The 13,672-nt window shown below is 48.4% G+C and overlaps 1 protein-coding gene across 1 annotated transcript in view; it reads left to right on the top strand.

The window, feature by feature from the left end:
- TMEM163 (transmembrane protein 163) overlaps positions 1–13,672 on the top strand; it is a 428,078-nt gene that overhangs the window by 115,934 nt on the left and 298,472 nt on the right. Inside the window, exon 2 of the mRNA XM_066575137.1 lies at positions 5,518–5,637. Coding sequence (XP_066431234.1) covers positions 5,518–5,637 — 120 coding nt within the window. The remainder of the gene's footprint in view (positions 1–5,517; positions 5,638–13,672) is intronic.

The following is a 13,672-nucleotide window of genomic DNA, read 5'->3' as shown; positions in this document are numbered from 1 at the left end:
CAAAACGGCAAAAGATATCGGCCGTCTACCATCTTTTCCCCGTTTTCCTTTTCTAAAACCTTTTAAAGCTTGCCGTACTATAAACTCTTTAGTAACATCCCTCCAACCTTGCAATTTAAAATTAAACGCTATGGCCGCCATAATGCGATCCACCTTAGCCACTGACCAACCGCTACTAGACGCCTCACTCAATAACCATAACAACGCCCCTGTCCTATCTTCATCACTATGGACTTCCCCCAAAATTCCCACCCAACGTTCCCACTCCTTCCATGCCGAATCATACGCTTTCCGCGTATTCTCAGCTAAAGATCGTCTTATAAGGTGCTCCGCTGCACGTCTACCAGACTCCAAAGTTCTTGAGGGCATCGAATTCCTTCCTCCTCCGCATCCGGCACCAATGTTCGAAAACGCTCCCACTGAAAGCGAGAAATTGAGTCAGCAATGGCGTTCTCAATCCCCGGAACATGCACAGCAATTATCCATGTGTTAAGTGACAAACACAACAAAACCAAATGCCGTAACAAGTCCACCACTGGGGGCGAGTGCGCACTTAGTGCGTTGATAGCTTGCACAACCCCTAGATTGTCACAACAAAACCTAACTTTTTTATTACGAAACCAATCTCCCCAAATTGCCACTGCCACGACAATGGGGAATAACTCTAACACCACCAGATTTTTAACCAAACCTGCTTCCACCCATTCCTTTGGCCATGCCGCCGCACACCATTGTTTTCTAAAGATTGCACCAAAACCTGTGCCCCCTGCGGCATCAGTGAACAGTTCCCAATCCACATTATCAACCCCTTTTTCCATCATAATTGACCGCCCATTATATTTTCCAAGGAATGACAGCCAAACTGATAAGTCAGCTTTCATTTCCTTTGTGACCCTAATGAAATGGTGAGGAGATTTAACTCCCGCCGTTGCCCTAGCCATTTTTCTACTAAAGACTCGCCCCATGGGCATAATCCTGCAAGCAAAATTTAGTTTCCCTAATAAGGATTGCAGATCTTTAAGCGTCACTTTTCTGCTTGACTGTACCTTAAGTAGATCGTGCTCCAAAGAAGACAACTTCTCTGGCGGCAAACGACACTCCATGGCCACAGTGTCAATTACAATTCCTAGAAAACTCAAACATGTTGTAGGGCCTTCCGTTTTTTCCGGAGCCAATGGCACACCGAAATGACATGCGACCCATTGCACCGTGTCCAGAAGGTTCTTGCAAATATCATTATTTGCCGGCCCTATACACAAGAAGTCATCTAAGTAATGGATGACAGACTGAATCCCTGCCACGTCACAAATCACCCACTCCAAAAAAGAACTGAACGCTTCAAAGTAAGCGCATGAAACTGAACACCCCATTGGTAGACATCTGTCCACAAAAAACATCCCCTCCCAATAACAACCCAGCAAACGACAACTGTCTGGGTGCACCGGCAACAAACGAAATGCTGATTCAATATCAGTTTTCGCTAGCGTCGCCCCCATCCCATACTTGCGTACCCATTTTACGGCTGCATCAAACGATGTGTATACCACCGAACAGAGTTCTGGGTCGATCCCATCATTTACTGATGCCCCTTTTGGGTACGACAAGTGATGAATGAGCCGAAATTTGTTCGGCTCTTTTTTAGGGACCACCCCTAGCGGTGACACCACAAAATCCTCCCAAGGTGGGGTCTCAAATGGGCCCGCCATTCTACCTAAACTAACCTCCTTAAACAATTTTTCATGCACAACCTCCCTATGCTCCGCCGCCGACTTCAAGTTTTTCAACGAAAACGGAACTTGATGCCTTGGTTGCGGTATCCTAAAACCCTGTTCAAAACCTTCAAACAAAAATAACCCCTTTTCTTTATCCGGGTATCTATTTAGATAGGGGACCATCCTTTGAAGATTCACCGGTGTCATCCCTTTTCCAATTGCTTCCCCCCCCTTTTCCCTTATCCTTTCTGAAGCAGCGAGAGGCGCCGTGAGATGCGCCTTCACAAACTGAGCAGACGTGCTTGAACTTGCATGTCGCTCCAAATTTACATTTTCCCTCATTAAATTGCCAGCAAACTCCTGGCTTTTTACCTCCTGCTTGTCCCCCCTGTTGTCCGCTCCCAGAAACCCCACTTGTGCCGGCTGTGCCGGCTCCTCCCTGAAAGGGATGCCCGTGTCTAACCGGGGCCATCACTCTAAGCCATAGACCGATGTCCTTATGGTCCCATCGGATGCTGGGCCTAACCGCCTTCCGCTGACGAAATTGTTCGTCATAACGGAGCCAAGTTTGCCCCCCGTATGTACGGTACGCCTCTCCAATCGCGTCCAGGTAACAGAATAAACCTGAACAATTCTCTGGATTCTTTTCGCCAATAACGCTCGCCAATATTGCAAACGCCTGTAACCAATTCTGAAAAGTTTGCGGGATCAATCGCCACCGCCTCTTTTCTTCTTCCTCCTTCTTGTATTCCGTCCTTTTTCCCTTTTCTAGATTAAATTTTTCCAACGGGAGTAGAGAGAATATCTCCACGTACTCATCCCGCCAGATCTTTTCTTTGATCTCTTTTTTCAGGTGTGCCCCCAAAGGACCCTCAAAGCACACATACACCTCTCCCTTAGCCTTGTCATCAAGCCGCACTGCATTCCCGTCCTTCTCTGTCTGAACGGCGACTGTTACCCCTGACGTTGCCGATGCTGTACTGACCGGCTGACTATGCATTAATGTCCCTGCATCATTTGCCGAACCGGCCCCCCCCCTTGCTAGCCAAGCCGCCACAGGCGACGGACCACTCAGGCCCCTTGACGCTAACCCCCTTTCACACCTTACCAAGATTTCCCGCACATTACCCAATAACTGACTTAGATCAGCCTCACTGTTGCCCCCCCCCCTTTCTCTATCACCTACTCCCCCAACCCCCACATTACCGCCAGCATGGATTATATCACTCTCTTGCATTGTATTGCTATCTTGCATCACATTTCTACAATGCATAACACTTCTACCCCGCACTGCGTCTGACATTACATTTCTATCATGCAATATATCACTATCCTGCATAACATTTCTATCATGCAATACATCACTATCCTGCATAACATTTCTATCATGCAATACATCACTATCCTGCATAACATTTCTATCATGCAATATATCACTATCCTGCATAACATTCCTATCATGCAATACATCACTATCCTGCATAACATTTCTATCATGCAATACATCACTATCCTGCATAACATTCCTATCATGCAATATATTACTATCCTGCATAGCATTTCTATCTAGCGATAAAGACAAATATGATAACATTTGCTCACCAGGCCGCATGGGCGCTGTGTCCCCACCAGCCGTACTGCGCGGATCCTGTAGAATCTCCGTCCTCCTGTACGCCATGGAGTCCTCAACGCGACCCGAGCCACCCGGATGCTCGTGCTGTGTCGGCACCATAACGGCCGACCTGATAAAGCCCCTTGATGGTCCTGCAGCTGCACTGTCGCCTGACAAACTCCTCTCACTGGTGCGCTCAGCCGAACGCACCGTTGCCCTGGGCAGATTTTCATGTTGCTGGTCATCTTCCATACCCGGCCCTGCTCTCCTTGAGCCGACCGTCCTGCCTCTAGATCCTCCCTCAGATGGCCCCTCGCGCGCCTCACGCTGCCTGGCTGGCACCCGGACCGGTGCATCATCCAAGGCACCAGCCGTTGCTTCTCCTGTGGCTCTCATTACAGGCTCCGCTAGCCCCGCCCCCCGAGGAGAGCGGGACCTGCGAGAAGCCGTTAACCCAGGCCGGCTTGCCGGATTCCTCCTGACCGGTCTATCACTGGCTCCCTTTGCTCTGGGAGCAGGACGACCGGCCAAAGGGTCCCCAGAGGGGCTCCTGTACCTGCGCCTGGGTAGTGGCTCATTCTCCTCCGCTATGAGCCTTGTCGGAGGACGGGCCCTGCGCGCGCGCCGCGCTCTCCCACTCATCTCAGACGTCGCCGCTGCTCCTGCCTCTGCCGCTGGACCCGATGTTGCCGCTGAAACGCTCAGCATGCCGGCTACCTCCTGCTGTAGCCACCCTGCCGGGTGGCGCTCCGCTGCTGCCCTCAGCTGCTCTAACACTTCCTCAACCGAAGCCATAGTAAGTCTCCCTGCTTTCTTACTGCTGATATGACTCTGGTATGTCACACAGCTAATACCAGATTTTAAAATGGCGCTCCCGCCCAAACTACCCTTTTTATGAGTACTTTTAACCCCTCCCCTTACTTAACCCTTAACCAATTAAATTAAATATAAATAGCCCACTCTCCTATGTCCTTCCCCCCCCTTCCTTTCCCAAACTTACTTTTATTATTTATTAACCCTATCCTACCCGCTCCATTCCCTAACAACCCTGTCATGCAGGGCCTACTCTCATGGGCCCCTGCAGGGCCCGATCCGGCCCCGAGCTGTATATACACATAAAGGTGAGGTAGATTCTCCTCAGTGTATAGAGGTGAGGTGTGGCAAATTCCATGTTTGTACGACCACGGGAAGTTAGAGAAGTAGTGAGGAGTCATTCAGTGAGTCAGTCAATCAGTCAGTCCCTAATCCAAATGTAACCGATGCATAGCAGCAGAAAAGTTCTCCATAAAAGAGACAGGTAGCAACTAGAGATGAGCGAACGTACTCGGTAAGGGCGATTTCGCAATCGAGCACCGCGATTGTCGAGTACTCCACTACTCGGGTGCGCCGGGGGGGGGGGGGGGGGGGGGGGCGGCAGAGTGGGGGTTAGCAGCGGGGAACAGGGGGGAGCCCTCTCTCTCTCCCTCTCCCCCCCACTCCCCTCTGCAACCCCCCGCTCATCCCCGGCGCACCCGAGTACTTTTCACCCGAGTATTGAAGTACTCGAAAATCTCGGTGCTCGATTGCGAAATCGTCCTTACCGAGTACGTTCGCTCATCTCTAGTAGCGACGCTTCAACCAATGTAAGTCTTTCTCAAGTTTGGAGGAATAAAGAATTTTGGTTTTGTCCTGCTTCTTTTCTGCTGCTGTACATCTGTTACATTTGGTGACTTGTGGGTTTCCAGTCCAAACCCAGCTTGGATAGTTTTGATATTAGTTTCCTCACCTCAGTGACAGTCAGTCAGTCAGTGTCAGTCAGTGTCAGTCAGTCAGTGTCAGTCAGTGTCAGTCAGTCAGTGTCAGTCAGTGTCAGTCAGTCAGTGTCAGTCAGTGTCAGTCAGTGTCAGTCAGTCAGTGTCAGTCAGTGTCAGTCAGTCAGTGTCAGTCAGTCAGTGTCAGTCAGTGTCAGTCAGTCAGTGTCAGTCAGTGTCAGTGTCAGTCAGTCAGTGTCAGTCAGTGTCAGTCAGTCAGTGTCAGTCAGTCAGTGTCAGTCAGTCAGTCAGTGTCAGTCAGTCAGTGTCAGTCAGTCAGTCAGTCAGTGTGGGCTTCCACCTTTATATATATATATATATATATATATATATATTCACTTATTATTGCATCCTGACTGTTAATATCAGCGCATTCACATTTATTTTTCTGTTTTCTATTCAGGTTTATTGGAAAGCAGCACAAAACTTAAACCACACGAAGCCCAAAACTACAGGAAAAAGGCCTTATGGGTGTCGTGGACGTCCATCATTGCCACGCTAGTGCTGGCAGTTGCAGCCTTTAGTGAGTATATGAGACATTTTATCGTATTTTCGAAGGACTGAGGGATCCACTACTGGAATAATTTAGGCTCTACAACACTCAGTACTTCCCCCTCCAGACTCCAACTACCTGGTTCTTCTTTTATTAGCCACAACCATGTCAAATAAGGCTCCTCCCAGTGTACCCCTCACCTTTTGTAAGGTGACCAAATTTTCGCAGGTGAGAGTGGGATAAAGAGGTGTGGTCAGGGACGCGGCTTATCACGACTTATGATTTTACCTCCATTGTTATAAAAAGTACAAGGCAGCTTAAAAAAAAGACAGGAAGCAAATTACAAAGCATTTATGCATCCAAAAAAACAGTCAGAATTCGTACCGTTGGTGCAGATTTTTACTGAAATTACTACTCAGCATTTCTCTGAAGGCTTCCCGCAGTCAGCTTTGCCGGACTTTTAGTTTCTCAGCAACCTGTAGTGGCCTCACCTGACCAGCATGACCTGACCAGGCTACATTGACCTCGGTGGTAATATTGTTCCCCACAGTGGCCTTAGTAGTAATCATGTCCCCCATATTGACTTTAGTAGTAATAGTGACCCCCACAGTGGCCCCAGTAAAAATAGTGTCCCCCCCACTGGCCCCAGTAGCAATAGTGACCCCATACAGTGGCCTCAGTAGTAATAGTGTCCCCCACAGTTGCCTCTATAGTAATCGTGTCCCCTATATCAGCCCCAGTAGTAATAGTGACCTCCACAGTGGCCTCAATAGTAACCCCTTATCAGTCCCATTGGCAATAATGACCGCCACAGTTGCCCCAGTAGTAATATTGTCACCCACAGTGGCCTTAGTAGTAATCATGTCTGTATATTGACCTCATTAGTAATAGTGTCCCCCAGAGGGGTAACTTGAAGCTCCTGGGCCCCGATGCAAAACGTGGAACAGAGCCCTGAACTATAATGCTTTACTTATAGTGCTAGGTTCCCTATATGGAGAAGAGAGGGCTTGTGGGCCCCCTAGGGCTCCTGGGCCCAGGTGCAATTGCATTCCCTGCATCCTCTATAGTTACGCCCCTGGTGTCCCCTATATTGGCCCCAGTAATAATAGTTTCCCCCATATTGGCCCCAGTACTGATAGTGACCCCACACCTCTATACTAATATGTTCCCCTATATCAACCCCAGTAGTAATAGTGACCGGCACAGTGGCTCTGGTAGTAATAGAGACCCATATATGGGCCTTAGTTATAAAAGGCTGTCCCACTTAGGGACCCTGGGGAAAGCGGCACATCTGGCCACCTTACCTTTTGTTTTTTCTATCTAAAATGTGGCCTGAAAAGTCTGGATCATTTAAGGTGAAGTCTTAACTTTCTGAGAAGACTTACTGATTGTAAAAAATTGTGATAGTCCCAAGAAGTTGAGGACTGTTTGTCTGTATGACCTCAAATAGGGATGGATTGCCCAGTGGAGCAGCCCAGGATTCTCTGGTGCAACTGGGCTCTGGAGCCTTAGGGGCCCATAATGTCTCTTTTCACCATATCATGAGACCAGTACTATAAATGAAGTGTTATAGCTTGGAGCCCTGTTATAGATTTTGCATTGGGGCCCGGCGGCTTGAAGTTACGCCTCTGCTCTAGTGGGTCTATTGTAATTGACAACCCTATTCGAAGGTGTTTTTGGAGACAATTACGTCTCGGTTAATCACAAGTCACTTATTGGATGCTGCTGATGAAACTCCCCATGCGTAGAATAACAATGCAGATGGGCCCTCAGAACAGTTTCTCCTGGTAAGTGGATAGGGCCCCACTCTTCATAATCCAGATCATTGCTTCTACTGGCTACCCACAGGGTCACCTGCTGTAGTTAAAGTTCCCATCTAATAGCTGGTCTATTAGATTTGGGGTCCATTTGCGCGGTAACACTAGTTGTAATGTGCTTTCTGTTACTTGTGTTCTCTGAGGCCGATAACTTTCCTAAAAACTCGATAGGCGGACCCCTATAACATTTCTGCAGCAGAAGTATAGGCAGACCCCTGTCACATTTCGGAAGCAAAAGTATAGGCGAACCCCTGAAACATTGATGTAGCAAGAGTATAGGCAGACCCCAGTAACATTTCTGTAGCAAAAGTATAGGCGAACCTCTCAAACCACTCAGTAGCAAGTGTATAGGCGGACCCCTATAACATTTCTGTAGCAAGAGTATAGGAGGAACCCAGTAACATTTCTGTAGCAAAAGTATAAGCGAACCCCTCAAACCATTCAGTAGAAACTGCATAGGCGGGCCCCAGTAACATTTCTGTAGCAAGAGTATAGGCAGACCCCAGTAACATTTCTGTAGCAAGAGTATAGGCGGACCACTGTAACATTTCTGTAGCAAGAGTGTAGGCGGAAGCCGGAAAAATTAGTTAGATAACGGTACACCAATTTTTCTGGCCCACACCTATACTAAGAGTACAAGTGCACCCCTGAAAAATTGCTCAAACGCGAGGACAGGTGAAACCAATAAACATTTTTTAAAGATACAGCTCGCTGTTACTTAATTTGTAACAGAGCCTGGAGGCAGCCCTGTGAAAAAAATTGGTGTCTGTTAAAGTATCAATACTTTTGAAAATTTTAAAAATTGTAAAAACCTTTTAAACGGAACCTTTTGGGCCGCAGAAAAATTGGCAGTTCAGCGTGATGACATGCTGTTTTAGGAGGAGGAGTAGGAGGAGGAGTAATAATATCCGAGAGTGATTGACAAAGCTAATTCCCCCTTTTTTGTGGGGATAGAGGATGCATTTTTCTCCGGTTGCAGCAAAAAGAATCATTAGGTTTCACTGCTTTCCGCTGGTGGAGAAGAGAAGTCTGGGGAATACCAGCCTTTGTTCATCTTTATGAGTGTAAGCATGTCAGCGCTGGCAGTTGACAGGTGGGTACGCTTATCCGTGATGATTTCCCCAGCTGCACTATACACAATCTCTGACAAGACGCTAGCGGCAGAGCAGGCCAGCACCTCCAGGGCATACAGCGCAAGTTCGTGCCACGTGTCCAAGTTTAACACCCAATAGTTGTATGGAGCAGAGGCATCACGGAGGACGGTGGTACTATCGGCTATGTACTCCCTCACCATCTTTTTACAGTGCTCCCTCCAACTCAGCCTTGATAGGGGAGTGGTGACACAGTCTTGCTGGGGAGCCATTAAACTGGCAAAGGCCTTGGAGAGTGTTCCCCTGCCTGCGCTGGACATGCTGCCTGATCCCCACGCCTCCCCTGCTACTTGGCCCTCTGAACTGCGCCTTCAGCCACTAGCGCTGTCAGATGGGAACTTTAGCGTCACTTTTTCCACCTGGGCCCTGTGGTATTGCATTACTCTCGTACCCCTTTCCTCTTCGGGAATGAGAGTGGAAAGGTTCTCCTTATACCATGGGTCGAGAAGGGTGTACACCCAGTAATCCATGTTGGCCAGAATGCGTCTAATGCGAGGGTCACGGGAAAGGCAGCCTAATATGAAGACAGCCATGTGTGCCAGGGTCTCAGTATGCAACACATCGCTATCCCCACTAGGAAGATGACTTTCAGGATCCTCCTTCTCCTCCTCTACAGCCCATACACACTGAACAGATGAGAAGCAAGCAGCATGGGTACCCTCTGCAGTGTGGCCAGCTGTCTCTTCCCCCTCGTCCTCCAAAATGCGCTGAGATATAGACATGAGGGTGGTCTGGCTATCAAGCGACATACTGTCATCCCCCGTCTCCTGTTCCAACCGCAAAGCGTCGGCATTTATGCTTTGCAGCGAACTTCTCAGCAGGCAAAGCAGCGGGATGGTAACGCTAATGATTGCCACATCACCGCTCACCATCTGGGTAGACTCCTCAAAGTTTCCGAGGACCTGGCAGATGTCTGCCATCCAGGCCCACTCCTCAGTAAAGAATTGCGGAGGCTGACTACCACTCCGCCACACATGTTGCAGCTAATATTCTACTATTGCTCTACGCTGCTCGTACAGCCTGGCCAACATGTGCAGCATAGAATTCAAGCATGTGGGCACGTCGCACAGCAGTCGGTGCTCTGGCAGCTGAAGTCGATGTTGTAGGGTCCTCAGGGTGGCAGCATCCATGGTGGACTTGCAGAAATGTGTGCAAATGTGGCGCACCCTGCCGAGCAGGTCAGACAAGTTGGGGTAGCTTTTCAGAAACCCCTGAACCACCAGATTGAAGACATGGACCAGGCATGGCAGGTGTATGAGGCTGCTGAGCTGCAGAGCCGCCACCAGGTTACGGCCATGCCCGGTTGGAGGCTCAGCGGCGAAAGCCAGAGGTCGGTCTGCTCTTTCAGACCCTGCAACAGTTCGTGGGCTGTGTGCCTCTTGTCACCTAAGCTGATTAGTTTCAGCACGGCTTGCTGACGCTTGCCCACCACTGTGCTGCCGCGCTACCGACTGCTGGCGACGTGCTCACACTTCTTAATTGAGAAGAAGAGGTGGCAGGGGAGGAGGAGGGGGAGGGTTTGAAGGAGGTGGCATAAAATGCAGCAGATACCAGCACCGAGGTAGGACCCGCTATTCTTGGTGTGGGTAGGACGTGAGCGGTCCCAGGCTCTGACTCGATCTCAGTCTCCACCAAATTCACCCAATGTGCCGTTAGGGAGATATAGTGGCCCTGCCCGCCAGTACTTGTCCACGTGTCTGTGGTTAAGTGGACCTTCCCAGTAACCGAGTTGGTGAGGGCACAATTTATGCTGCGGGAGACGTGCTGGTGTAGGGCTGGGACGGCACACCGGGAAAAATAGTGGCGACTGGGGACAGAGTAGCGCAGGACCTCCGCCGCCATCATGTTTTTGAAAGCCTCAGTTTCCACAAGCCTGTATGGCAGCATCTCCAGGCTGATTAATTTGGCAATGTGCACATTTAAAGCTTGTGTATGCAGGTGGGTGGTGGCGTATTTGCGCTTTCGCTCCAACGCTTGTGCTAGCAACAGCTGAACGCTGCGCTGAGAGACATTGCTGGATGGGGTCGAGGACAGTGGAGGTGAGGGTGTGGGTGCAGGCCAGGAGGCGCTCTTGTCTGTGTCCTGAGAGGGGGGTTGGATCTGAGTGGCAGGTTGGGGCACAGGGGAAGAGGCAGCAGTGTGACCGGGAGGCGGTGAATGGCCTTCGTCCCACCTTGTGGGGTGCTTGGCCATCATATGCCTGCGCATGCTGGTGAGGCTGGTAGTGGTGGCTCCCCGGCTGATCTTGGTGCGACACAGGTTGCACACCACAGTTCGTCAGTCGTCCGGGCTCTCACTAAAAAACACACACACCTTTGAACACCTAGGCCTCTGCTTGGAGGCTTGGCGCGAGGGGGTGTTTTGGGAAAGAGTTGGGGGATTCTTTGCTCTGGCCCTGCCTCTACCCCTGGCCAACCCACTGCCTCTTCCAACCTGTTCTACACTTGCCTCCCCCTCTGAAGACCTGTCCTCAGTAGGCTTAGCAAACCAGGTGGGCTCCTCCTCGTCCCCAGCCTCATCACCCAGACCCCGGGAACTTTCCAAAGGTTGGGCATCAGTCACAACAAACTCCTCGGGTGAGAGGGGAACCATTTTTTTCCCACTCAGGGCAGGGACCCGAGAACAGTTCCTAGGAGTCTGCCTGCTCAGAATATGTCATTTTCATGGAGTGAGGAGGCTGAGGGGAAGGAGCAGCAGCCAGAGGATTCAGAGTTGCAGTAGTGGACGGCGTAGAGGACTGGGTGGCCGATACATTGCTGGATGCGGTTTCTGCCATCCACAACAGGACCTGCTCACACTGCTCTGTTTGTAATAAAGGTCTACCACGTGGACCCATAAATTGTGATATGAAGCTGGGGAGCCCATAAATTTGCCTCTCTCCTAATCCCGCAGCAGCCGGCTGTGATTCGCCTGGACCAGGAACTCAGCCTGTGCCCACACCCCAACTTGGACCTCCGCGTCCTCGAACCTTACCCCTACCCCTCATCATGGCGGATTACAAATAGAGGAGGGGCCAAATAAATTACCCCACTGTACAGCACTGACAACTGGGCCTTAATTCACCGCACACAGAGACTTGTAGATAGCAAAGGCTCTAACCTGTGACTAGGAAAAAAAGTCACCCGCTGTCTAGCGCTGATACCTAGGGGTAATTTACGGCTCGCAGAGACTTGTAGATAATAGAGGCTGTGTGGAGTGGAGAAGACTCTAAAGCCAGTGGATAGTGCTGGTAACTGCGGCGATCTCAACCCCACCAAGGAAAGGTCATTGAGAGACACTTTGCACAGCGGCTGAGCTGAAATACTTTGCAGTGGCCCCGGTAATATTACAGTACTGTTTAGCGGTGAGACCGCGGTCTAATTCACTGCAGACAGAGAACGGTATAAATAGTTATGGAATTATATGCGTGCACTTTCACGCTGAGAGTGGTATTGTAACGCAAACTGCAGCCAGAAAAAAATAATACGGAAGGCTGCAAACAGGCCTAGCTGTGAAATACTGAAGCACTACAACTCCCGGCAGCCAACCAGTAGAATAAACATGGTCAGAGTTAGCCCTAAGAAGGAACGTTGGGGTTCTTGTAGACAGGATCCTACACTACCACTGTCCCTGCCTCACCAGTACTGCCCCTATACTCTGTATAATTGACTGCAGACTGATAACGCTATAGCTGTAATGGCCTGCACAGCTAGAGATTAAAAAAAAAGAAAAAAAATTGTGCAAAACTGCTCCCAGCAGCCACAGCAGTAATGCACACGGTCAGATGTAACACTTTCCCTATAGCAGCAGCAGCACTCTCCCTAATCTCTCCTAGTGTGTGTCTGAAGCGAGCCGCGGGCGGGACCGCTTTAAATACTCAGAGGTCACTCACTGCAGGGGGGTGGAATAGGGCTGGCACATCACAGCAAGAAGTGCTATTGCCTTCCCTGCATGTCTATTGGCTAGAAAATGGCGCAAAACATGTGGGGAAGGAAAAGGAATTGACTTGAGTACCGCATGGTGCTCGTCTCGAGTACCTTAATGCTCGTACGAGCATGAAGCTCGGACCAGTGTGCTCGCTCATCTCTAGTGGCAGTATTACAGTAGTTATATTCCTGTACATAGGTGTAGTATTAGAGTAGTTATATTCTTGTACATAGGAGCAGTATTATAGTAGTTATATTCTTGTACATAGGAGCAGTATTATAGTAGTTATATTCTTGTACATAGGGGGCAGTATTATAGTAGTTATATTCTTGTACATAGGGGGCATTATTATAGTAGTTATATTCTTGTACATAGGAGGCAGTATTATAGTAGTTATATTCTTGTACATAGCGAGCAGTATTATAGTAGTTATATTCTTGTACATAGGGAGCAGTATTATGGTAGTTATATTCTTGTACATAGGGAGCAGTATTATGGTAGTTATATTCTTGTACATAGGGGGCAGTATTATAGTAGTTATATTCTTGTACATAGGGGGCATTATTATAGTAGTTATATTCTTGTACATAGGAGCAGTATTATAGTAGTTATATTCTTGTACATAGGAGGCAGTATTATAGTAGTTATATTCTTGTACATAGGGGGCAGTATTATGGTAGTTATATTCTTGTACATAGGGAGCAGTATTATAGTAGTTATATTCTTGTACATAGGGGGCAGTATTATAGTAGTTATATTCTTGTACATAGGGCGCAGTATTATAGTAGTTATATTCTTGTACATAGGGCGCAGTATTATAGTAGTTATATTCTTGTACATAGGGGGCAGTATTATAGTAGTTATATTCTTGTACATAGGAGGCAGTATTATAGTAGTTATATTCTTGTACATAGGGAGCAGTATTATAGTAGTTATATTCTTGTACATAGAGATCAGTATTATAGTAGTTATATTCTTGTACATAGGAGGCAGTATTATAGTAGTTATATTCTTCTACATAGGAGGCAGTATTATAGTAGTTATATTCTTGTACATAGGAGCAGTATTATAGTAGTTATATTCTTGTACATAGGAGCAGTATTATAGTAGTTATATTCTTGTACATAGGGAGCAGTATTATAGTAGTTATATTCTTGTACAGAGGAGCAGTATTATAGTAGTTATATTCTT

Source organism: Eleutherodactylus coqui, chromosome 8 (genome assembly GCF_035609145.1).
Source record: "Eleutherodactylus coqui strain aEleCoq1 chromosome 8, aEleCoq1.hap1, whole genome shotgun sequence".
Taxonomy (NCBI): Eukaryota; Metazoa; Chordata; class Amphibia; order Anura; family Eleutherodactylidae; genus Eleutherodactylus; species Eleutherodactylus coqui.
This window is presented reverse-complemented; position numbering and strand designations above follow the sequence as displayed.